Source organism: Lissotriton helveticus, chromosome 1_1, assembly GCF_964261635.1.
Source record: "Lissotriton helveticus chromosome 1_1, aLisHel1.1, whole genome shotgun sequence".
In the NCBI taxonomy this organism is placed as follows: Eukaryota; Metazoa; Chordata; class Amphibia; order Caudata; family Salamandridae; genus Lissotriton; species Lissotriton helveticus.
This window is the reverse complement of record NC_136057.1, coordinates 886,580-911,044: the sequence shown is the minus strand read 5'-3', so window position 1 is coordinate 911,044 and position 24,465 is coordinate 886,580. Positions and strand designations below refer to the sequence as shown.

Sequence of the window (24,465 nt, the reverse complement as noted above, 5' to 3'; positions counted from 1 at the left end):
CAAGCCGGGCCGAAGACGGCTGTAATGCCAGAAACCGGTCCCTGGAAGCTTGTTTCCTTTCCAGTAAAGAATTGGCTTGGTAGTTTGGTCTGCCCTGTTCCCATGATGCACTGGGCCAGGGCCAGACTAATTTGCATATAGCCAGGTTCTGAACTGGGATGGTGCAGTGAGCTAAAAAACGGTGATGGATCAATCCCTGATCTGTTGACTGGGTAGGAGTGTTCTGATTAACTCAGATACTCTGTCCATCACCACCCCCTTTTTGAATCGTTTTCGCCACCACAAGCATGGAAGGGTATGCTCAGATGTGAGTCCCTTGCTCACTGCACCATCAGGATTCAAGCAAGCCGGGCCGAAGACGGCTGTAATGCCAGAAACCGGTCCCCGGAAGCTTGTTTCCTTTCCAGTAAAGAATTGGCTTGGTAGTTTGGTCTGCCCTGTTCCCATGATGCACTGGGCCAGGGACAGACTAATTTGCATATAGCCAGGTTCCGAACTGGGATGGTGCAGTGATCTAAAAAACGGTGATGGATCAAGCCCTGATCTGTTGACTGGGTAGGAGTGTTCTGATTAACTCAGATACTCTGTCCATCACCACCCCCTTTTTGAATCGTGATCTTACCTGTGGCAGTTAAATTGCTTGTTAGACACCGGAGCCGCCGCGTCAGCCTGCCTCCCGCCGCCGCACACTCTGTCACCCTGAGTGCGGCCGCTGTGCGGAGAGCGGGTCCAGGTGCTCCAGGGTACTCCAACTCCCAGCACCCTTTGCGGCCGGAAGCCGCGCATCATTCAAACGCGCCAGGAGGCGCATAAAGATCAGCGTGACTCGTTGCGGAGTGGGGAACTTTCACGGAAACATTTGGAACTGCCGTGATCTTACCTGTGGCAGTTAAATTGCTTGATAGACGCCGGAGCCGCCGCGTCAGCCTGCCTCCCGCCGCTGCACACTCTGTCACCCTGAGTGCGGCCGCTGTGCGGAGAGCGGGTCCAGGTGCTCCAGGGGACTCCAACTCCCAGCACCCTTTGGGGCCGGAAGCCGCGCATCAGTCAATCGCGCCAGGAGGCGCATAAAGATCAGCGCGACTCTTTGCGGAGCAGGGAGCTTTCACGGAAACATTTGGAACTGCCGTGATCTTACCTGTGGCAGTTAAATTGCTTGTTAGACACCGGAGCCGCCGCGTCAGCCTGCCTCCCGCTGCCACACACTCTGTCACCCTGAGTGCGGCTGCTGTGCGGAGAGCGGGTCCAGGTGCTCCAGGGGACTCCAACTCCCAGCACCCTTTGCGTCCGGAAGCCGCACATCAGTCAATCGCGCCAGGAGGCGCATAAAGATCAGCGTGACTCCCTGCATCGCTGGAGCGCGCAGGCAGCGCCGGGTGAGGCCCGGGCGAAGGGCAGGTCGTCTGTAGCCATCCGGGGCCGGATGGGCTGGGCTGGGCCACCCCCCTTGACTCTTCACCAACACAGAACCTGGAGGTAAGACTTTTTGACATTTATTCAAGGTTTACGTGGTGGAATCTATACATACACCATGACTGATATCCTGAGCTTAGGACAAAGATTTTCTATAGGAGGATCTGTGCAAGGGACTCATTTATCACAAGGGCTAGCTCAGTTTTAGAGAAAGAAATTATGTTAACTGAGCGACGTATATCGCTAGAACTGCAGAGAAAACGCTCATCTATAGGGACTATTCAATCAGTCAAAACCCCAACGCATGTTAGCACCCAGGGCCGGACTGGCCATAGCGGGCACCGGGCGTTTCCCCGGTAGGCCGCTAGGGCAGGGGCCGGTTTTGGGTCCCTGGGGGCCGTTTTTGTTACCGGGGGTCAGCAATATCGGCCCGGGTAACAAATTCGGCCGGAACTGACCCTCGCAAACTGCTCGGCTGCACTCCCCCTCACCCGGGGGGGGGGGCAGCTGAGCAGTTTGCCAGGGCCGGTTTATGTTCCCAGTCCGGCCCTGTTAGCTCCCGCTCTGTACTAACTAGCGTTATAGGTATTCCCCCTCAGTTACAGGATCTCCCAGCATCCTTATTGAACCAACATGATTCCGCTAGCATTGACATTAGCCTGGACACTATATCTCTTTCCTCACCGGAAGAATCGTTAATATCAGTTCCTAGTAGCCAGGCTTTAGAAAAGCCGACCAGTATTAAACAACCAGGGCCGCCTATCCCCATGAAAAGAAAGAGAGGTGGGACAAAACAAAAGGGAAGTCGAGCTAAAGCTTGCCGAGCTGAAGGGACGCCCATCAAGTCTAAAAGCGTAGAAACAAGTGAATCCATCCAGGGTCACCTTATAACATATCTTGAGCAAGTTTTCATGAAAAATTTTGAACATCTGAATATGTTGTTGTCTTTGCCTCTAATTGAGAGGATTAAATGTATGACTAAGCAAAAAGGGTCCATTACAGACATGGGAATTGCCAACTCTAATCTACTGAAAGAAATGGCAAATAAAAGAAACACCCCCACTGTAGCGGAGACAACGATAGTGTCAAATGCCCCCAATAATGTAGCTAATAGAAAGCTGCCACCTAAAACCCATGTTGAAACCATTACGGGCGCTCATACAAGGAACCCAGCCCCCAAGCCTATCACCCTTGGGGAAACATCAGAAAAAATGCAAGTCAAATTGATAAATCAGGAAATACAGGGTAAGAATCAGAAGAATACCCACAAGGAGAGACAGATCATAGGACATGCTCAGTACATAGACCTCCCACCGGAGGCTGAACCCTTTGTTATTGTCCTTACCGGGGTACCACAGCTGACGGCAGGATCATTTGAAAGTTACCAGACTCTTAAAAACAAAGTCATGTACTGACTAAGAGCTAATAGGCCTTTACCGCCCAATCTGGATGGTGAAATTCTACATGTCAGAAGGCTGGACTGGATGGGAAAAAGACCGAAGGATGTATTGGGGAATATAATTGTTATAAACTTTAGGGATCGTAGGGTGTCAAACTACATCCGAGACTAGTTTCCAGGAGACTGCGAGGGAGGGATATCTACCAGAGACTTAGGTTATTTTTACCCAAAAGCCCTAATGGGAAACCCACAGAGACCAAGAAATTGTAACACCCTCTTTGATATGCCCCCCATGTTTAATGTCGCTACCTCAAATCGCTTCTCTTCATTGATGGGGATGGAGGGGGTCGACTGACTGCCGTCAGGTAGTGATAACATTGTGAGGGATTGTGGACTCCTCCCAATCTCAGGTGATAAGAAAGCAAGTAAGAAAACCGGGCAAACTAATGTAAATAGCATGGTGGAAGGGGCAGGTAATATTGTAAATAATACATACAAAAGTCAATTAGTTATTTCCTGGAACATCGCGGGATTAAGGAATAAAATGGGAGATCAGGAATGGCAAGATACAATATCTTAAATATAACATTCTGTGTTTCCAAGAAACGTGGCTGGCTTATGAGTTACATCTGAGGGGCTATCGAACCTTCAATACACCAGCCACCCCAAGCAAAAATAGTATCAACGGTAGAAATAAAGGTGGGTTGTGCACCTATACCTTAAACACATCCGACATAACAGTTCTCAAATTTATCTCAGCAGAGTACTATCAAATTATATTAGTGAGCTGGCCGGGAATAAAAAAGCAAGCTATCATAAATTTTTATAACAACGCCCATGCTCCCTTATGGGACGGCATTATTTGTAACTTACGAAGGCATATAAAAACATTAGAGCAATTAGGTGGCGGTGATTTGATTCTCTTTTGGCTGGGCGATTTCAATAGTTTTATTTGTACCAGCAATAATACAGGTACATGCCTTCTGAAGGATAATAGAGAAGAAGCTTTGACCCACTTCATTCACTCAGGGATAGGGGACCTGTTGAACAGTTTGATTTCTGAGTTCGATATGGGTTTTATTAACGAATTTTGCACCCCAATGGCGGATATTGCACCAACTTCCAATGGAAGAGGGGTAAACTCGATAATTGACTTTACCCTTCTGTCACGTATGCACAGGTTATTAGTGCGATCCTGGGAGACTCTAGATCTTGCATATAGTGATCATTACCCAATAGCGGTCTCCCTGACATCTCAGGCACAGGCAAAACCTAACAAGATGACTTATCACAAGCCTATAACTTTAGGTTGCACAAATGGTTACACCATCAAGTGGGGGAGAATTGACCCAAAAATCTTCCTAGAGAGGCTGGTCACCAAAGATTTTGAGCATTTGTTAATCTGTTTGTCTGAAACTGAAGGTCATCAACAAATCCTTGCATCCTTTATGGTGATTACGGGCGAGATAAAGAATCTGTTGATTGCCACCTACATAAACCGCCCTCCTAAAGGGAAATTGCTCGAAGGCCCACAAAAAATTAATATCAGCTTTGCATGAATCCCCAAGGTCACTGGAATTAGTCAGACAGGCAAGAAAATCATACAGAGATGCCATAGCTAACAGGAAGTTAGAACTAAAGCAAGAAATTTGGCAGAGCCTCCATGAAGCTTGTTTAAAAAATGATAAAACTGCATTCTGGAGGGCAGTAAATGCTCCCTTTTTCTCAGAAAGAGACACTGACATCATTGAAGTAGTAGTCCCAGGAGATGTATGGGTTAACCATTATTCTAACTTGTATAAAAGATCTGACACAAGGCTGCATAATAATCCCATTGATAATCAAGAGAATTCAGAGGCGTTTCCTTTGGGGATTATTTTTGACCATAAGGAGGTTATAAGGGCCATTAAAGAAAGTGCCCCTGGAAAGGCACCGGGACCAGACTGCGTCCCGATTGATATATACAAATCGGAACTAGCATTGTGGTCACCTATCATAACTAACGTCTTAAATAGTGTTAATGCCTTAGGCTTTATTCCAATTTGGCCGGAGGCTATAGTGGTGCCGATTTGGAAGAAGGGAGACAGGAACGATCCTGCCTGCTACCGACCAATATCCCTCTTGGACGCTTTAATGAAGGTAGCAGGCAGGATCGTTCTTAAAAAGTTACCGGAGTGGGCGGAAGAGAATGAGATTATCCCTAATTTACAATATGGCTTCCGCTCAGGTAAACGGACGATTGGACAGGGCCTTAACATAGCCTTGCTAGCAGCAAAATACACACAAGCAAAAAATGAAGCCCTTTTCGTAACGTTCGTGGATTTAAGCTCCGCGTTCGACTGCGTAGACCACTCCATGCTATGGGAGACATTAGCCGACATAGGCATGGAGTTGCAGATTATAACATTCATTAAAGAACTATATAGGGACGCAGGTGCGAGGGTGAGGTATGGGAGGGATGGTGCATGCTCTAACAAATTTAAAATCAAAAGAGGAGTAAGGCAGGGGTGCATTCTGGCACCCTTCCTATTCATTCTTTATATTAATAGTGTGGGCCAGCACCTCAAGTCCTTCCAATGCGATTACCCGGCGGTGGGGGGATTCCTATCCCCATCCTCCTTTACGCGGATGACGCCGCTATTATATAACGAACAGTTATTGGTCTCCAACGGGCAGTGGTCAAGTTCTCAGATTATATGGATATGCGGGGGCTAGAGATCAATGTCTCCAAGACATACTCCATGAGATGTGGTACCTCTTTAAAATCTAATAAGGCAATCTACCTGAATAAAAGAAAAATCGAAAATACTACTAATTTGAACTACTTGGGAGTAACCTTCGATAGTGGGGGTAACTGGACTAAGGCGGTACAGGCCAGAAATCTGGCGATCACTAGAGCATAGGGAGCCTTGAAAAACTTTTCAAGGAAGTTAGGTGGTCGCCCCGTCAAAGAACTTTTGCAAATATATAAAGCTAAGTGTATCCCTACTGGCACTTATGGAGCGGGCATCTGGGGTTTTGTTAAAACCGACCAGATACAACGCACAGAAAATGATTTTATTCGCTACCTGCTCGCGACACCAACATCTATGTCTATTTTTTTTAGCCATAGGGAACTGGGCATTGCACACATAGAAGATACAATTAAATCCGCTCCACTCCTCATGTGGTACAAAATCTGGGTTACCCCAGAAACATCACTTAATAGAGAGGTTATCTCAGACTGCTTACAGTTAGATGGAGGGAGAAATATTAAATGGCTGCAATATGTAAAAACTATAGCAATAGATATTGGTCATATAGAATGTTTTGAGAATCCTCTGTGTTTGGAATTTGTCCCAAGACGGGTGTTGAAAAAGATGATCATGGACTTCTTAGATAATAAAAGATGGCTCTCCGTAAAACACAAGCTCACTGCCAAAATGTGTCAGGGTTTTACTTTACTACACAGGCATACAGCCATATCTATTGCTGGACCCTAGTCCTTTTTCGAGAATGCTACTGACCAGGTTTCGGGCCGACACTTTTTTCCGACTGATAACATTCTCCAATCGTAATGACTGGTCAAAACATCTGGGGAAATGCCCTTGTGGCGGTCGTTCCCAGCAATCGAATATTCATTCGATTCTTTTCTGTACATTTTTTGAGGGACCCGGGATATTGTTTTTGAAACCAATCTTTATAAATTGGGGCACAAGAGGATGCCGGGCAGTGCATTATAAATTAAAGCAGCTGGAAGCAGCCCTGGAGGTCAAAGCAGTGGCTTCTTATCTAAGAATTTTGATTGCCTTGAGGAAGACCATGTAACTTAGGAGAATTGTTCAGAGTGTTAGCAAATTCATGTTTTTTATTGTGACCTTTTTAATCTTGTTCTTACACTAAACAACTTTTATGTAATATAAGGAATTTTATCTGTTTTTAAAGTACGCGTTAACAGTTTTATTTAACGTATGTAATATTAGATTAGCTAGCTTTTCAGTATGTCTTGTTATTCGTAACAATAGGTACACTGCTGGGAACATAGTATATCTTTGTGAACTTTGCTGATTAATTGAATTGATTTTATTGAATATATTGTATGTATGTGCTTTTATGATTTTGTCTAAAAATCGAATAAAGCTAAATAAACTGAAACTGAAACCAACAAAGAGGATCATTGCAAAAGACATACTCCCAATACAACTCTGGAATTAGGAGGAGGTGGGAGGCAGGAAAACTATATTTAAATGTAATCAGCTATGGCAAATAGAAACAGAGCAGGAAACGGAAAAAAAGTAGTCCCCTGAGAACAGACAAATAACTGTAGTGTGATGAAATAGTACTTAGTTCCTGCTGCATGGGAGGAACGGAAGAGAAAAAGGAGGGACAAAGAGGCAGGACAGACCACTGGCAAGCAAGGATTTTTGGAGGACACTAAAACAAACAAATCAAAAGCAGGAGTATAGCTGTAAGCCACACTTACAACAGCTCGACCTAAAAAGAAAAGAAAAGAAGAAATAAAAATCCACACATATTAATGTATTATAACGGCAAACCTGCAGACCAGATTCAAACACCAGGATGCACGCCCCCTCGATCTTTTGCATCTCAAGCAAACACGTCATCACACCCTTGAATAACAGAATGTTAAAGGGGCCATTAGATATCGAGTTCAGAAACTGCAAACCATCCCTTACTGGTGCTCTTTTAGGTGTTTTGGGAAGTATCTATGTTATATCGCTGTGGCTTACCAGAAGACTCAAAATCCGGAGTTTTATACTGGACTGACCAGTCAACTATTTCTGGTCTCCTCACAGTCACCCCTTCCATTTTCAGTATATGGCACATTTCCTCTATCTCAGCAACAGCCTTTTTGACATGTTCACAAGGGAAGCTCTGCCCCCCATGCTTCTGGTAAAATGGCCAGAGTTTTTCATGAATGTTTGCCTAAAAGAGAATAGGACATATTAATAAAAAAAGAAAAAGTCAAACGTTCTCTCTCCAACATCTTAAATCAATGGAACACGATCTTGCAAAGCATGTTTTCTAAAATGCTATTTCCTCTTTTTGTGCACAAACAGTCTATATGTTTCAGTGCTTTAATTGCACTAAAATGCAATTGCTTCAAAAACCATGGGGCATATTATCAAGGGGTTTATCTCCGCTTTTTTGGCTTTAAAAGCCAAGAAAGCGGAGATAAAATTATCTCCCTATTATCAAGCTGTCGCTAACACCAGTTAGTGACAGCTAATAGGAGATAGCGACCATCTTGGGCCCCGCTTTGCATGTCAGTGATATTTATCACTAATGACATGCAAAGTGGGCGTGCCAAGATGTTAGCGACTGGAAACAGTTGCTAACATCGCTATCTCCTATTACCAACTTTTGGAGATATTCGCGCTAAGCGCGAATATCTCCAAAAGCTAACACCTGCCCTGAGCAGTTCTTCACCATGTTATCCAATGGGAGGTGGATAACATGGCTAAGAGCATTTGCTCGATAATGCATGAATATCGCTGACTTTTCAGCGATATTCATGCATTGCGGCCGTTTTTTATCGCATTTGCGATAAACCTTGATAATACCAAGGTTTATCTGCGATAAAAATCGCCGATGTGCGGCGATAATTTTTGTCTCTAAACAAGTTAGAGACAAAAATTATCGCTAGTTGTTGGTAATATGCCCCCATATTTTAAAGGGACAGATATTTTTCAAAGTATTGAGGAAAAGACATAATGCCAGCCTCTGAAGAAATGGGCTATTGCCCATTGTTTAATTTGTAAACTCTTCATGAAAGCTGAAGCAAAACCAGATAATTTAAACTGAAATCATTGCTCATTGTTAAATGAACGTCCCAGGAGAAATTTCAAACACCTCTGAATTTAGTAAATGTTTATTGTTTAGTTGGCAGGCTATTGAGAAAGGTAAGCAAAATCTGAAAATCCTATCTACAATGAGGGGCCATTGTTAGTTGAATACTGCAGAAGTAGTCTAAAGAATCTCTCAGCACAACCACAGCATATTATTTAATCAATAGTCTATTAATGCTATTATTGAAAGCAAAACACAGTGAAAGCAATCAAGGCTTTGTTAGTTCTAGAATGCTGACAGAGGGCTCAATAATCTCTGATTCATATAGTCAGAATTTTAAGAAAGCAAACATTGGAACCATGTATTATTCTTAGCTACATTATTAAATATTCCCTCTTCTTTTGACTACAGACAATCAATATAGTTTAGTATTTTACTAGCTGCCTTCAAACAATCTTACCCTGTTTAAGAAAATCATTTATACTAAGTGCACTATAACATGTAATACACAACATATATGTCAGGTAACTTTTTTGAAACATTCTTATATTGCTATCTCAAGGTTCTGGTGACATTTACAAACCATCCAGCTTTCTGCTCTGTATATTATAAACTCACCACCAACCCGAGGGGTCAATTTTTATGGGATAAAGCATCCCCTGCTGTATGACCTAACAGTGAAACAAGGCAAAAGCCCAGGGGGCATATTACCAACGTTAAGCGATATTTATCGCTAACGATGCTTAGCAACGAATTTTTTAACGCTAAGCATCGTCAGAAATTATCGCAGATAAACCTTGCTATTATCAAGGTTTATCGCAAATGCGATAAAAAACGGCCGCAATGCATGAATATCGCTGAAAAGTCTGCGATATTCATGCATTACCGAGCTAATGCTCTTAGCCATGTTATCCACCTCCCATTGGATAACATGGCTAAGAACTGCTCAGGGCAGGTGTTAGTTTTTGGAGATATTCGCGCTTAGCGCGAATATCTCCAAAAGTTGGTAATAGGAGATGCCCACTTTGCATGTCATTAGTGATAAATATCTCCGACATGTAAATGTAGTTGAGCTTATATAGCGCACAGCTACCCGCAGTGGGTTTCCCGGCGCTTGCTTAGGGAACCCGTCCTGGTATTCCCCTGTGAGATAGCAGGGTATCCACAAGGTGAAAGTCAGGCATCCCGCCGCGAGGGGCCGTTGTGGATATTAAGCAAGCTATTGCCCAGAGTCGCAGAGTGTGAACCCGTGAGTCGAGGAGGCACCGGGGCGAGAATTATCGAGTCCGTGGAATTTTTAGCCCAAGACCCGCCGAGGCGGGGAATTGAACCCTGGTCTAGGACCGATCTCAGCTTCCGGGTCTGCTGCCTCTAACCCCTGAGCCACACTTCTCCACTATGCAAAGCGGGGCCCAAGATGGTCGCTATCTCCTACTAGCTGTCGCTAACTGGTGTTAGCGACAGCTAGGTAATAGGGAGATAATTTTATCTCCGCTTTCTTGGCTTTTAAAGCCAGAAAAGCGGAGATAAACCCCCTTGATAATATGCCCCCAGGTTCCTTAATATGGTCATGAAACTCTGAGATGATTTAAAATACCCTTATAATGTACATCAGGGAGTACTTTATTCCTTAGAATGCATGGATTCCCCATAACACTTGGGAGGGCATAGGGTGTTATGGCCAGACCTGCTGACTCTAAAAAATGGGGAACCAGGTTAGAGTCCTGGCATTGGTTCAATTTTCTATGATTCTAGGCAAATCCCTAACACAATTAGAATCTCAAGTGAAAAATTAAATACAGTAAAAAGCAGTTAGATATTTTTTGCAAACTGTATTACTACCCCAGTTTACACATGCGAAATAGTATTGGGGATATCTTCATGAGTCACTGATTTGCAGTATATGCACATGTTTCATCTACCTACAACTTTTTTCTTATGGCTGTTCTCTTGTTTTTTGTTTTCTTTGCCTCTATATGTTAGTTTACCGTTACAGTGTTGACGGCCACTGTTATAAATGCAAAAATAAAGTACCTTAAAATGAATATATTTGTTGAAAAAAGATATTAGAATAAGCTTAATGCAAGTCGCATTTAAAAAATTGCTGTAACTCAGAATTTATAGAAACCCCGAAAAGTGAATCGGGCTTTCCTATATTACCTACAGCGTGTAGAAATAACATTTTCCCATAAATATCTCTTGACTGCTTTTCACTGTTCATCTAGAAAAAAGCTCTAGACATGTAATGGTTCTAAATGAATATTCCAGGTAAATGGTGGGGTTAGCAATGCTAAATTTATAAATGTTTGAGGGTAAACTGTTCTAGAAAAAGTGAATCTTAGCCCAAGTACCCATCCTCCAATCTGACTTCGTTATTTGAGTAGTTTGTTTTCCTACTCTAAAATTTTGAGGGCAACTAACTGACTTTTATATGTGAAGCCATTAGAGTAGTGACCGGTTTAGATTCAGAAGGGCTGGATTCATGACAGATTTTCAGGCTAATCACGGTTTTAGCAATTTAGTTTCGTTTAGAGTCATTACCTGTAAATGTAACTGTTGTGACTCAATCAAGAATCCTGGGGCAGTTGCTGGTAATGGGCCACACCCACCCAATGTTTGACAGATATGTGGATTGTAACTGCAAAAATTAATTCCCATCCATATTTCTTTAATAAAACAGTGCCTGTGTTTGCCTGATGTGATGCATGTTAACACGGATGCCGTCACACAAGCCAGACAGTTTTTCCAAGACACATGTCTAATTGTACATATCCCAGTCATTGTGACTAGTAAGCGAGCCCCGGCTATCACTACTTGAGGGTCTTTGTGGACCACCCACTGATGACACTAAGAAGTGTCAGATTTTGAAGTGTCAGCCTTGTCCTCCTGGGGCGGTCCCTTTATTGCTTTAGCTGCCTCTAGCCCACCCTGCTCCCAAGTCGTCACTCAGTGTGGTCATCAAACAATATTGACATCACCCACCCAAGCCTGTGAGGAGTTGAGAAATGGAGGGGCTACCAGAGGCGGTCATTGCAATGGGACATACCAGTCTGTGAGTGACAGGATGTCACTCTGTCAAAAGCTGTAAACAGATACATAGAGCATGCTTCCACTGTGCCTCATGGGTCTGTTCAGAGCCTTTCAGCTAGAGAGTGCTTTCGTCTCTTGAACTGGACTGGTGTACAGCAACCACTGACTACTGCTGGGACTGGACTGGTGTACAGCAACCACTGACTACTGCTGGGACTGGACTGGTGTACAGCAACCACTGACTACTGCTGGGACTGGACTGGTGTACAGCAACCACTGACTACTGCTGGGACTGGACTGGTGTACAGCAACCACTGACTACTGCTGGGACTGGACTGGTGTACAGCAACCACTGACTACTGCTGGGACTGGACTGGTGTACAGTAACCACTGACTACTGCTGGGACTGGACTGGTGTACAGCAACCACTGACTACTGCTGGGACTGGACTGGTGTACAGCAACCACTGACTACTGCTGGGACTGGACTGGTGTACAGCAACCACTGACTACTGCTGGGACTGGACTGGTGTACAGCAACCACTGACTACTGCGGGGACTGGACTGGTGTATAGCAACCACTGACTACTGCTGGGACTGGACTGGTGTACAGAAACCACTGACTACTGCTGGGACTGGACTGGTGTACAGTAACCACTGACTACTGCTGGGACTGGACTGGTGTACAGCAACCACTGACTACTGCTGGGACTGGACTGGTGTACAGCAACCACTGACTACTGCTGGGACTGGACTGGTGTACAGCAACCACTGACTACTGCTGGGACTGGACTGGTGTACAGCAACCACTGACTACTGCTGGGACTGGACTGGTGTACAGCAACCACTGACTACTGCTGGGACTGGACTGGTGTACAGCAACCACTGACTACTGCTGGGACTGGACTGGTGTACAGCAACCACTGACTACTGCTGGGACTGGACTGGTGTACAGCAACCACTGACTACTGCTGGGACTGGACTGGTGTACAGCAACCACTGACTACTGCTGGGACTGGACTGGTGTACAGCAACCACTGACTACTGCTGGGACTGGACTGGTGTACAGCAACCACTGACAACTGCTGGGACTGGACTGGTGTACAGCAACCACTGACTACTGCTGGGACTGGACTGGTGTACAGCAACCACTGACTACTGCTGGGACTGGACTGGTGTACAGCAACCACTGACTACTGCTGGGACTGGACTGGTGTACAGCAACCACTGACTACTGCTGGGACTGGACTGGTGTACAGCAACCACTGACTACTGCTGGGACTGGACTGGTGTACAGCAACCACTGACTACTGCTGGGACTGGACTGGTGTACAGCAACCACTGACTACTGCTGGGACTGGACTGGTGTACAGCAACCACTGACTACTGCTGGGACTGGACTGGTGTACAGCAACCACTGACTACTGCTGGGACTGGACTGGTGTACAGCAACCACTGACTACTGCTGGGACTGGACTGGTGTACAGCAACCACTGACTACTGCTGGGACTGGACTGGTGTACAGCAACCACTGACTACTGCTGGGACTGGACTGGTGTACAGCAACCACTGACTACTGCTGGGACTGGACTGGTGTACAGCAACCACTGACTACTGCTGGGACTGGACTGCCCAAGACTGCACGGACTGGATGGAGGACAAGGCTTTCCTGTCTTGAGCTTCACCCAGGAATGTGAGCAATTCAAAACTGACAGGGAAACGGGTCCCTTTCGGGCACTATCTTCATGTCCTTATACTTAAAGTTTTAAACATTCAATGTTCAGAAATCATGCACTGTTTTTTGCCAGTAAACTCTTGCCTGGCAACAACACTGAAGAACTTCTAAACAATGAATGCTAATAACATTAAAGCAATCCTTAGCGTTTTAGTGCCTGTCATTTACATTTCATGAATGTATCTTGCATTCACTAGGAGTTTTATATTTAAAAGATCTTGCGTTTCTGTGTTTTTTGTGTTTTGAATATTACTCTTGTCTAATGCATGCTTTTAACTGAGTAGCCAGTGTTTGTGAGTGCGCAATCCACGAATGAAAAGTTTTGCGTGTTGCAATATCACTCTTAAATAGTGCATACGTCAAACTGAAATGCCTCCAGCTGTTCATAATTGGCCCCATTTGGTCTCCCAGGGGAAGTAGCCTGCAAACCCTGCTTTAATCTCTCAGGTTCACTCCCTTTGCTCACTTGCTACTTTAAACTCATCCACAATTGTTATGCCTCACCATTTTCAAATATTAGCAGCCGCCACTGCAAGAATCGGAGGCGGGCATGCCCTCCTGCCCCTACGATAGGCATGCCTGCAGCAGTCGACAAAAAGCTGACTGGGTTATAAGGCTTAAAATGAGGTGGCTCTCATTACCTAGTCTGATCTGGGCACTATATACGCTTTTCAATAAAGCAGACACAAGAAGGTACTTGTTCTCGCTAAGACTTAACATAGAGAGTGAGAGAATCAGATCTATAGACAATCTGATTGTCTGATTTGAGAAGCAGAGGATCTTGGACTCTACTAAAAATGTGAGGCTCGAGGATGTAGGCGCTATTCTAGTTGGGAGGGGAAGAATGATTGTGTGTGCCTGTCTCTACAAACATGAATTCTCCATGTTCTATCCTTTAAAGTTGCAGTGTATCATGGAATGATGGGGGGTATGAAGACTGGTCTTGTTGAGTAAAGAAGCTTGAGATGGACAAAAGGGATTTTGTGTCACAAAGTGTTGACAACAGAGAGTTTGTAGGGCAGCTAACATGTGATATCAGAAACGTCTGGAAACATGGCTCCTGCAACTGTGCAGAACTACAAGGAGAGAGCCTCAAGGCCTAAGGATTGAAGGCTGCACAATTTTATGTCAGGATTGAAGGGGAGGAATATTGCCTTCTTTCTTTCCTTTATGTGGAATAGCAGCTCACTTTAAAGGTAACAAGAACTACATTTCCTATGAACCCTTGGGAAAGGTCGTTTAGGAACAACATGGTAACAACCAATTAGGACAGTACAACTATGTCCAATCAGGGGGCTCATGGCCCCACCATAGTCCCCTCTCACTGGCCCTTTGCCATCTGTGTTCGCTGCTATGCAGCCGAGATAAGTACCTTTCAGTTTGTCTTACTGTTGGTGCTTAATTTATTGAGATTGTGCTTATATTTTGGTGCTTGTCAGGAAATTGTGCCAATAATTGTTACCTTGATTCGCGCATGTCAACGCGTCTTGTTCTTATTGCTGCCACTGTTTGTAGGAGGCGCGTTGTTTATTACCGAGTGCTCGCGCCGCTGTCATTTACTTATTGCGCCATTGTTCCCTCAATAGCCTCTTTTCCATCTATATTATCTAAAGCGTTCCTCACTCCTACAAGGCTGTGCTGGTGTTTGGCTTGCAGCGCTGATCTTCCACCGCCAGGGGACGTGGGCGGCAACGCGGAGTGCAGCGCAATGATTTACACTGTAGGGCCTGCTCTGTTCAAAGATGACGCCAGGGGCGCGGAGATACTCCTTCGGGAGTCGATTCCCAGCGCGGTACAAGCTTGTAATAATAATAATAATAATAATAATAATAATGATTTGAATTCCTCAGAAAGTCTCTCTGGGAATTCCTGTCAGGTTGTGTATTCCCCTATGAGATGCTCCTCTGAGGAAAGACGCCCTGCTGTGTCTGTACGTGATCGCGCAGCTCTCCTAGCAGCCGATCGATTTGAATGACAATAAACACGCTGCTGCCCAGTTTTGAGTTGGCAGCAGAGGATGTACCATTGTTTTTCATATACCCTGAATTGGGTCTGTATTATTGAGGTCTAGAGGCCTGTGGAGACACTGCCCAGACCGGCTCCCTGGTGACAGGGATAATTTTCTGATAAAAATTGGTTATACACCAGCATGAGTGTCCTAGGGGCTAGAAACCCATCCTAATATTGTAAGATGCTCGCACTAAGAACAGGCTGACAACCAGCCCTAATAAATATACTGCCTACCTTACCTTTAACCTTGTTGTTACCCAGACACCCCTAATTTGTGCCGGACCCTCCAATTCACTTTTTACAACATGGAGTATCAAGAGGACTACTAGGACATGGAGGACCCTTTTCCTGAGGCAGTAGACACCTGAATCTACCGCGCAGTGGCAGAGGACATGACTCTGTTAGAGGCTAGACTCTCCTGCCAGATTGATCAAGCCTTTGAGAGGCTAAAGCCCAAATCCACCAAGCCCCCCACTTCTATCCCGAATGGATAATGGGAATGGGAATGGGGAACCAGCCTGGCTCTACCCAAATGGTAGTGCGATTTGGGTGGTTTAGATGCCTTTGCCAGGCTTAAACAGGCTTTCCTAGACAGTCAACCTGTGCTGCCAGCAGGAAATTCCCCTACTCCACCACTGGTAATGACATATAAATGCTGCAGGGGATGCAGATGAGGAGCCAGGCCCATCCATGCCATGGCTTCCATCTCACCCTTCCCAGACTACCCAGAATGCATCAGACATGCTTGACCCTGATAATTTCATACACCCACATTACTCCAAATGGCCCCCAGCTGACAAGGTTGGTAATTATGTGGCGGGTCGCATTCGTAGGCCACTGGAGGAGGAGGCCTGTAATTGCCTCTAGGCGGAGTGTCCCTACCCTTCCCTCAAGGGGAAGGTGGCACTTACCCCTGAGATTGACCCTCGCATGGCCACTTTCTTGCATAAATTCATCAGGGACCGTAAGAAGGGTATTGACAGGTTATGGCTCCTGGATGCCTTAGGCCCATGACAAAAATCTCGGATATGGCTGATGTGGACAAGGATTCAAGCTCCATAATTTCTCCAGACACATCAGGGTGGGTCCAGAGAGTCTTAACTTTTTTGGGCAACACTAAATACTCCCTGTCCACCGAGCGCTGCTGCTCCTTCCGCATTGAAGTCACCCCAAAATTGGGGGACCTGGAGGATTCAGATGCTGGTGCCATAGAACCAGGGGGTCTCTTTGGGGAGCCTTTCGTGAAAGAATTAGGAAAATTTGTCAATACTTTCACGTCACTTGACTAGGCCCAAACAACCATTAAAAGGGTGTTCCCTCATGTTTTTCATGTGGCCGGTCGTGGTAGGGACCGCTTGACTGGTCGCCGGTCACACCAGAACTCCCAAAGGGGGCACTGCTCTAGACAGGCCAGTATCAGGATTAGTCCTGATTCAGGAATTTCCACTCCACTAGAGGACGTTGTGGCAAGGGCATAGGTTTCTGAGTAGTAGCGCCTTCCGCAAGTCCAGGTGAGTGTTCTCCCTTCTTCCCAACTAAAAATAGGGGGGCGGCTGGCAAATTTTTTCCTGTCTTGGATTTTCCCATCACGAGATGCGTGGGTACTTCAGACATTGCAGGACTTCCACATAGAACATCATGGGATCCCCACCCAGCAGACCAGGCTCCATCCCATTCAGTTTTCCCTCAAAGACGCCATCCTGGTAGACAAGGAAGTTTCATCCCTCCTCAACAAGGGTGCCATCTCCATTTCCTCACCACACCCCAGGAGGTTCATCAGCATCATATTTTTGGTCGACAAGACCGATGGGGCCTAAGGTCGGATATAAATTTAAGCGAATTCAACAAGTGGCTGCTAAACTGCCATTTCAAAATGGAGAGTATTCACCACCTCAGAGATGTCTTACATCCTCTGGATTGAATGGTCTGTCTAGACTTCAAAGATGCCTATATAGTGATCCTGATTTTTTTGCCTCATCAGCGGTTTCTCCAGTACATCTGGTGCCACCAGACTTACGAGTTTACAGATCTTCCATTTGGCCTGTCCTAAGCCTCTTGGTGATCACCAAGGTCCTCAAGCCAGTGGTGGAGTTCCTGAGAGCTTGTGGCATACGAATGATTGTGTATCTGGATGACCTGCTACTAATGGGTATTAGCCCTCTCCAGCTGTCATCCTACCTCTAAATGGCGGTTTGCCTTCTTCAGAGTTTAGGCTTCGTTCTCAAAGTCACTTTTAAAGCCCTCTCAGTCTGTGACCTTTTTGGGGTTCGTAATAGACTCCCCCTCTTCCTCTATAACGCTTCCTTCCAGGAAAATGGCAAAGATCCGGCACAAGCTAAGACGCACCCATTCCAGACACAGGTGTCTCTCCGCCAATTTGCTCAGGCGGTGGGCCTCCTATCTGCATTGATTTAGGCCATCGTCCAAAGACCGCTCCACTATTGGGCCTCAAGGCATATTACCTTTGCAAGGGGTATCCCTACTCACACAAGGTTTCCCTGATCGGCAAAGCGCAAGAGGAGATCAACTGGTGGTTGTACCACACGGAGGCCTGGAACGGCTGTGCAATTTTCATTTTGGCACCGGATCTGACCAGTAGGTCAGGCTGGGGAGCCAGGTGCAGCAACCTCTCTCAGGGAGGATTGTGGTCTCCTGAAGAACAGAAGTTGCATATCAATTGTTTGGAACTTCTGGCAGGCTACTTTGCCGTCTGTTGTTGAACGAGAGACTCGGTTCCGTCATGCGTCCCTCTCAAGATGGTCAACATTTCGGCAGTCCAATATATAAATCACTTGGGAGGCACCAGATCCAGAGCTCTTTTAGACTTAGCTGCGAGTTTCTGGCAGTACTGCATGGACATCCAAGTTTTGGTCACAGTGGAATACTTGCCAGGATGAGAGACCCAGGAGGCGGACTTTCAGTCCCGCAATTTCAGAGATGTTAGCCTCTGGAAGCTCGACCCAAACATCTTTGTGATGTTGATGACCGCTGCGGTCCTTCCTCTGTGGACTTGTTTCCCTTTACACTGGACTATCAACTCCCCCGCTTCTTCAGCTAGAGGCAGACCCTCCGGCAGTGGCCACGGATACCTCCCTCCAGGACTGGAGCTCAGAGAAGGGGTACGCCTTTCCTCCCTACGCAGCAATCAGTTGAACAGCACAGGGTCGATAACAGTGGGCGGATTTAGTCATGATCACCCCGCCTAGGAGGTCGCAAATCTGGTCTCCAATTCTTTTGGAACTTTCCTGGGATTCTCCAATCCTATTCCCCTAGTTTCTGACTATCCTCTTAAGTCCTAACAGGGCTCCACACCCTCTGGTTCAAGCAAAATCACTGTGGCTTATGGCGTGGTGGATTTCAGAGGATATTGGGAGGTCCAAGGCATTTCGCTGGAGGCTGAAATCTTCATTTCCATGGCTTGGGCAGACAGTACTGTCAAGACGTACAGATCTGTTTGGGGCAGATGGTTCCATTGGTGTATGCGGTGGGGTCTTACTCCTCGGGTGACAGATGTAGTGCATGGTATGAATTTCCTGGCACAACTAGCTTCCAATGGGATAGCTTACAGGTCGATAAACTATTTCTGTCAGCCATCTCTTCTGGCCATATGCCAATTAACAGCACAATTGTGGGTGAACACCCAATGGTTTGCAGGTTATTATGTGGTATTTGGCTTTCTTTACCTCCAAAGCCTTGTTACTCCACATTTTGGGACATTAACCAAGTGCTTAACTTGTTTCTGTCCTGGCAGCCGAACCGTTTTCTCTCAAGGAAAGAGTTATTGGTTAAGCTGGCTACGCGCCTTTGTCTCATATGCTGGCAAGTCTCCAATGTCAAAGCTTTACACATCACAAACAGAATGTTTACTCCTGATGGAGTGAAGTTCACTTTCAATTGAAGAACAAAGTGTCACACTAGGGCTACTTCCTTCCCAGTACTTTCAGACTCTCCAAAACTGTGTTTTGTCAGATGCCTCAAGGTTTATGAAGAAATGACGAGGTGTTTTGTCTCCCAAGAAAAAGCCAGCTACTCATTGCACTCCATAAGACTTTTCAGGTTGTCTCATCTCCTGCCATTGCTAGGTGGGTCAGAAGGGTGATGCAGGAGGTAGGCATTAGCCTTTGGTACTTTGGGGCACATTTGACACCGGGGGACAATGGCATTTGGCTTGGGTGCTTGTTTGGAGGATATTCTCAACGCGGCAGTTTGGTCTTTGGACTCCAAATTTAAAAAGTTCTATTTAAAGCCAGTGCTGGGCATGGCTTACCTTGTATGAGCAAGCTGTTAACTGGCATATTCTTCACCTCTAGTCCTAGGTACCTTAACGGAACATTTCAATTCTATTATGGACTTAAAGGCAAGGATTATACCACTCTAGGGTTTCAAAGAAGGACATCCCTCTCCATATTTAAGTAAGTAATCTTGCTTGTCTATAAGGGGCTCGGTGGGACAAGTTTGCTCTATTGCGCACTCACTACTTTCACTGCTAGCTGTTGCAGGTTTTGTAATTTGTGTTCAGATGGTAATATGTTCTCTATCTTTGCAGGTTCTGATGCAGACAGACAGGATGCATGAAGGTGATGCGACGGCTGACTTCGCACAACGAAAGAGGGTGAAGGGCCAGTGAGAAAGGACTATGTTGGGTCCATGACAACATGATTGGACAGTGGTATAATGTCCTGATATGTTGTTACCATGTTTTTCCTAAACTACCTTTTACCAAGGGTTCATGGGAAATATAGTTTTTATAACTGTTAAAGTGAGCTGCTATTCGAAATAAAGTGAAGAAAGAAGGCATAATCTGAGTCCTAAATAGAATTGAAACGTTCCGTTACAGTAGCTAGGACATTTTTAATTCTTGGTGACAAAACAATGGACTGGGTGAGTGTTCTTTCCATTTGGGGATATAATAGGTGGATTGTGTGCTGTGTTAAGGAAGATGTTCCATGGTTGGGCTAGCTCATAGGACTATTGAATAGAGAAAAATTAGTCAATTATGACATCTAGGGTGAAAGCCTGGATACTGGAAGAAATACACTGCCTATGGAAGCTGTATGAATGGAGTATAAGAGCTGGAAGATAATCTTGTCTGTTAAGAATATATTCTTTAGCAGCAATAGGAAAATAAGGAAAAGAGAATGAAAAAGGAAATCTGTGGTTTGAGTTTGGACTGAGAGGGTGTGTGGATTGAAAATGTAGTGCTAAACTTAATGATCTAAAAAATGCTAGACAAAATGCAATGCTTTTTTACTTGGTAAGATCAATAATGTACCAAGACGAAACTGCATACTTATTAGGCTAATAGTTAGGCCTTGGTGGTGGATATAGGTGGAAACCACACACTGGTAAATCCAATATGTCTTGCCAATGCAAGAGCTATTGGATTTTCCAATCTGTTTTAGCCACGTAGTACACTAGTGTGGCTGCTTTTCAGCATGGCTAAACGTTAGTGGTATAGAGGAGAGTTGTGTGCAGTGTTGTAGAGTGGAATGGCAAAAGAGCAGAATAGAGTGTTGCAGTGTGGAGTGGCAGAGAGTGTTATGTATTGTAGTGGCATAGTGTGGAGTTGAGTAGAGTGGCATACACTTGAGTGGCATAGAGTAGAGTGGACTGGTGTAGAGTGCACTGGCTTAGAGTGTTTGGGAGTATAGTGGCGTGGGGCCTAGTGGCATTGAATTTAGTGGTATGCTGTGGCGTATAATGAAGTGGCATAGTTTAGAAGTGGTGCAAAGTAGAGGGAAGCAGAGTAGAGTGGGGCAGGGCAGAGAAGAATTGCTTACCAGTAAAAAATAATTCCCTTTAGAAACAACTATATTATTAATTGAACATCCAGACACCCTAACAAAACACATTCCTATTCCCAACCTTCACTGAGTAAGAGGTTGCATAAACAATTCAATATTAAAAAAATATATATATTCAATCAATGTATCAAAAAATAGAATACAATAAACTCAAAAAACAATTCATGACAACTTAGAAATCAGACAATCCTACAAACATGGACACAATAATTGAAAGAGAGAAAACATATAATAACATTTGTCATTGGTTTGGACTAATTTGTGGGAATCGATGAAAACGCACATAGTGGAAACCAACTCCTTATCTAATGTGAGTCTTTTCCACAAATTTAGTACAGTAATTGCGTCGACGAGTTTCAGTGGAAATGAAATATAGCACCAACTTCTTCAGGACAACAAAGATTGTCCCTCTTAGGAGCAATATCTAAAATTCCAATGAAAGGCACAAAGTTGTATGATGATGCCAATGTGTGCCTACTACAGATAAACAATGTCTATGGATGATACATTATTTTACACCTTAAATTAAGGATTAATGTTCATAAATTGAGAAAATTAAACTGCCAAATCGCATCTAAAAAGATGTTACATCACCCGATAGGATTAAGGAGACTAATACATTGTAGTTACACCATCCGGCACTACTGTGCTGCACTGAAAAGGGCCTGACATTGAGTGGGTCACTCAATGTCAGACGCTTTACAGTGTGGCCCAGCAGTGAAGGATTTGGAGAGCCATTTTATACATCCAGGTAGGGAGACTCACCGCAACAAGTGCAGTCACCGCCAGAGTGAAAATAAGAAAGCTTTTTAGCTTCTATGGATGTCGCTTATTTGAAGCCCCACTCGATGAATATTTGAGATGACCTGACAAACACTGCCTTCAGGGACGGTATCGCCAAAACTGCTGACATACCTGCCAGCTCTCGCCAGGCAGTTTGGCTGACGGTATTTCCGGCACGCTCCACCATCAGGATGGCTGAGGACCACATGACTTCTCACAACCTTGTAACATGGTGGAGAGCGTAGAGTTAAGGGGATGTGACATTTTCTTACAGAGGTACATCTCGACATGATGCCCTAACTTTACTTCATACGCTTATCATATCTGCTGAAGGATAAACAACTCACTGATAAAGGCAAACCTATTTACATCCATTGGTTCAGATTGTTACCTTAACTTCCAGTGAGAAAGGAGGCACACAGGCATTTTCAGCTCTTCCCACAATGACTTCCTCTAATGGGTCCCATTCATTATATGAGCAGACAGGAGAGTCCTCTGGAATAGGGTCTGTGACCTTCTCATCAGCAGCACAAGGACTCTGGGATGCGGATGCTTCTTGGGTGCTCTGGAAAGTTTGCTGCACCCATCCTGTAAATCCTTGACTCAACTAAGAAAACCAGACATAGAGAACAATAACGGTTAATAATCATTCACAAACGATGATCCGAAAATATACTGCATATGGTGGAGTCTTCTGATGCCAGTGCAATACATCGTTCAACTAGGCTTGTGCCCTGCCCTGCTGTGGACGCACTTTAAGTATATTGTGCCTCCTTCTTAATGCATTGCATCCATAGCATATATACCTTCATAAACAATGTCCATAGTAAGCACATGCATAGGACTTTAGTTGATGTTCAAAACAAGGAGGAAAATGTAGACCTGTAATTCGTTCAGATAGTAAGATTTCAGTATCATACCCTAAATGCACACTAAAGATAGTTCCCATAGATCACAGTATAACCATAAAGTAATAAAACATACATAGGTGCATGAGCCACAACAGCAGAGTTAATGGCCTGGCCTAATGCGTGGGTTGCAGATTGGGATAGTGCATGTGGATTTGGATGTGACCTTTACAATATCATGCTGCATTGCAAATTGTACATTCGCAGGGGCTCGCAAAATAACCTACTTAATGAATATTAAATAGGATTCTCGTAATTGCGACTCATTGTTCTTGGGAGCAAATGCAGGTATATAGACCTGAAAGGGACCTGGGAACAACTTCCCCTTGCTTACCAGTAACCACCCCCAACCCAGGGCAACAGACTTATTAATGGTTTGCCATGTCAACGGTGCATAAAAGTCCATAACACATTCAATAACAAACATCAAACAGAAGATGAAAACTTCTTTCACGTTCCCTCTAATTTGTGAGTAGTAAAAGTTTGCATAAAGCCTAATCATTTTCTGATCCATAAAAGGGCTTTAATGTTATGTTGCACTCATAACCTCTGTGTTTTTGTGACTTGCAGACGTTGCGCCTGCAAAACACATTTGTACACAAGGTTCCATACATCTCAGCCTTAAAATGTAGCCAATCTTCTTTGTATCAGTAACCAATTCAGTGATTGCAACACTGTGGTAATGGCTCAGTTGTTAGGTCATAGTAATGTTTTTCTATTACTAATCCCTACCACCCCATATGACAAATCTGCCCATAAACTGCGGCAAAGATTGAACTTGATGAACTTGATAGATGTGACTGAGGTTTTCTGACCTGTCTCAGACCAGTATAGTGTGGGCGTGATTCACAAAAGTAACTTAAACTTTGGAGTAAGTATACTACTTTTAGTGTAAAAAACAATATACAGAAGCAGCGTTAAATATAAGACAAAGAAAAATATACACGTGTGGGAACTTCACCCTCAAGTTCTCCTCTCATTATACAATTTCACAACTTATATTCAGAGATATTAACTCCAAAGAAAAGTCCTCCAAGCTGCACATGTTCAATTCATTTTCTTTATTCTGAATGATGTCAGTCAGATTCCAACCAAGATTATTACAGATACAACACAATTAACAGCCAACGCGTTTCGTCCCCATTTGGGACATCATCAGGGCTGAAAATAAGGAAAACAATATATCATAAAAATTATAAAAAGAACAGAATAGATAGTACAGAAATAAATACAACCAGTCTACTTTCTTTTAACAAAGCACCAATCACATACCCAGTCTACCTATTGAACATTCTAAAATTGAAATATACATCAGTACAGCAACCTGTATCTTTAGTGAATTAACATTCCAAAGGAAAGGAGAAACCTGACAATTCTAAATCGGATTCATACCATTTAAGTCCTAATTGGGATACTCCAACATTTGTCTGAATGGAAAATAGTTCTATTATACAAAGTAAAGCAATCCTACAAACTTGAAACTTGGATCCTAGTGACCCCTTTCGGACAGTACTGTTATCAAATATCCCAAATCTATCCTGCAGGTGACATTTGGTCAATTAGTATTTCTTATATTCACATATGAAAAGCTCAC

General features: G+C 44.4%; 1 protein-coding gene across 1 annotated transcript in view; it reads right to left on the bottom strand.

The window, feature by feature from the left end:
* LOC144766743 (glycine amidinotransferase, mitochondrial-like) overlaps positions 1-22,476 on the bottom strand; it is a 78,849-nt gene extending 56,373 nt beyond the window's left edge. Inside the window, exons 1-2 of the mRNA XM_078650494.1 lie at positions 22,355-22,476; positions 7,543-7,738 (exon numbers count right to left, since the gene is read on the bottom strand). Of these exons, the coding sequence (XP_078506620.1) occupies positions 7,543-7,639 (97 nt within the window). The 5' untranslated portion in view covers positions 7,640-7,738; positions 22,355-22,476. The remainder of the gene's footprint in view (positions 1-7,542; positions 7,739-22,354) is intronic.
* Between the last annotated feature and the right edge of the window lie 1,989 nt (positions 22,477-24,465).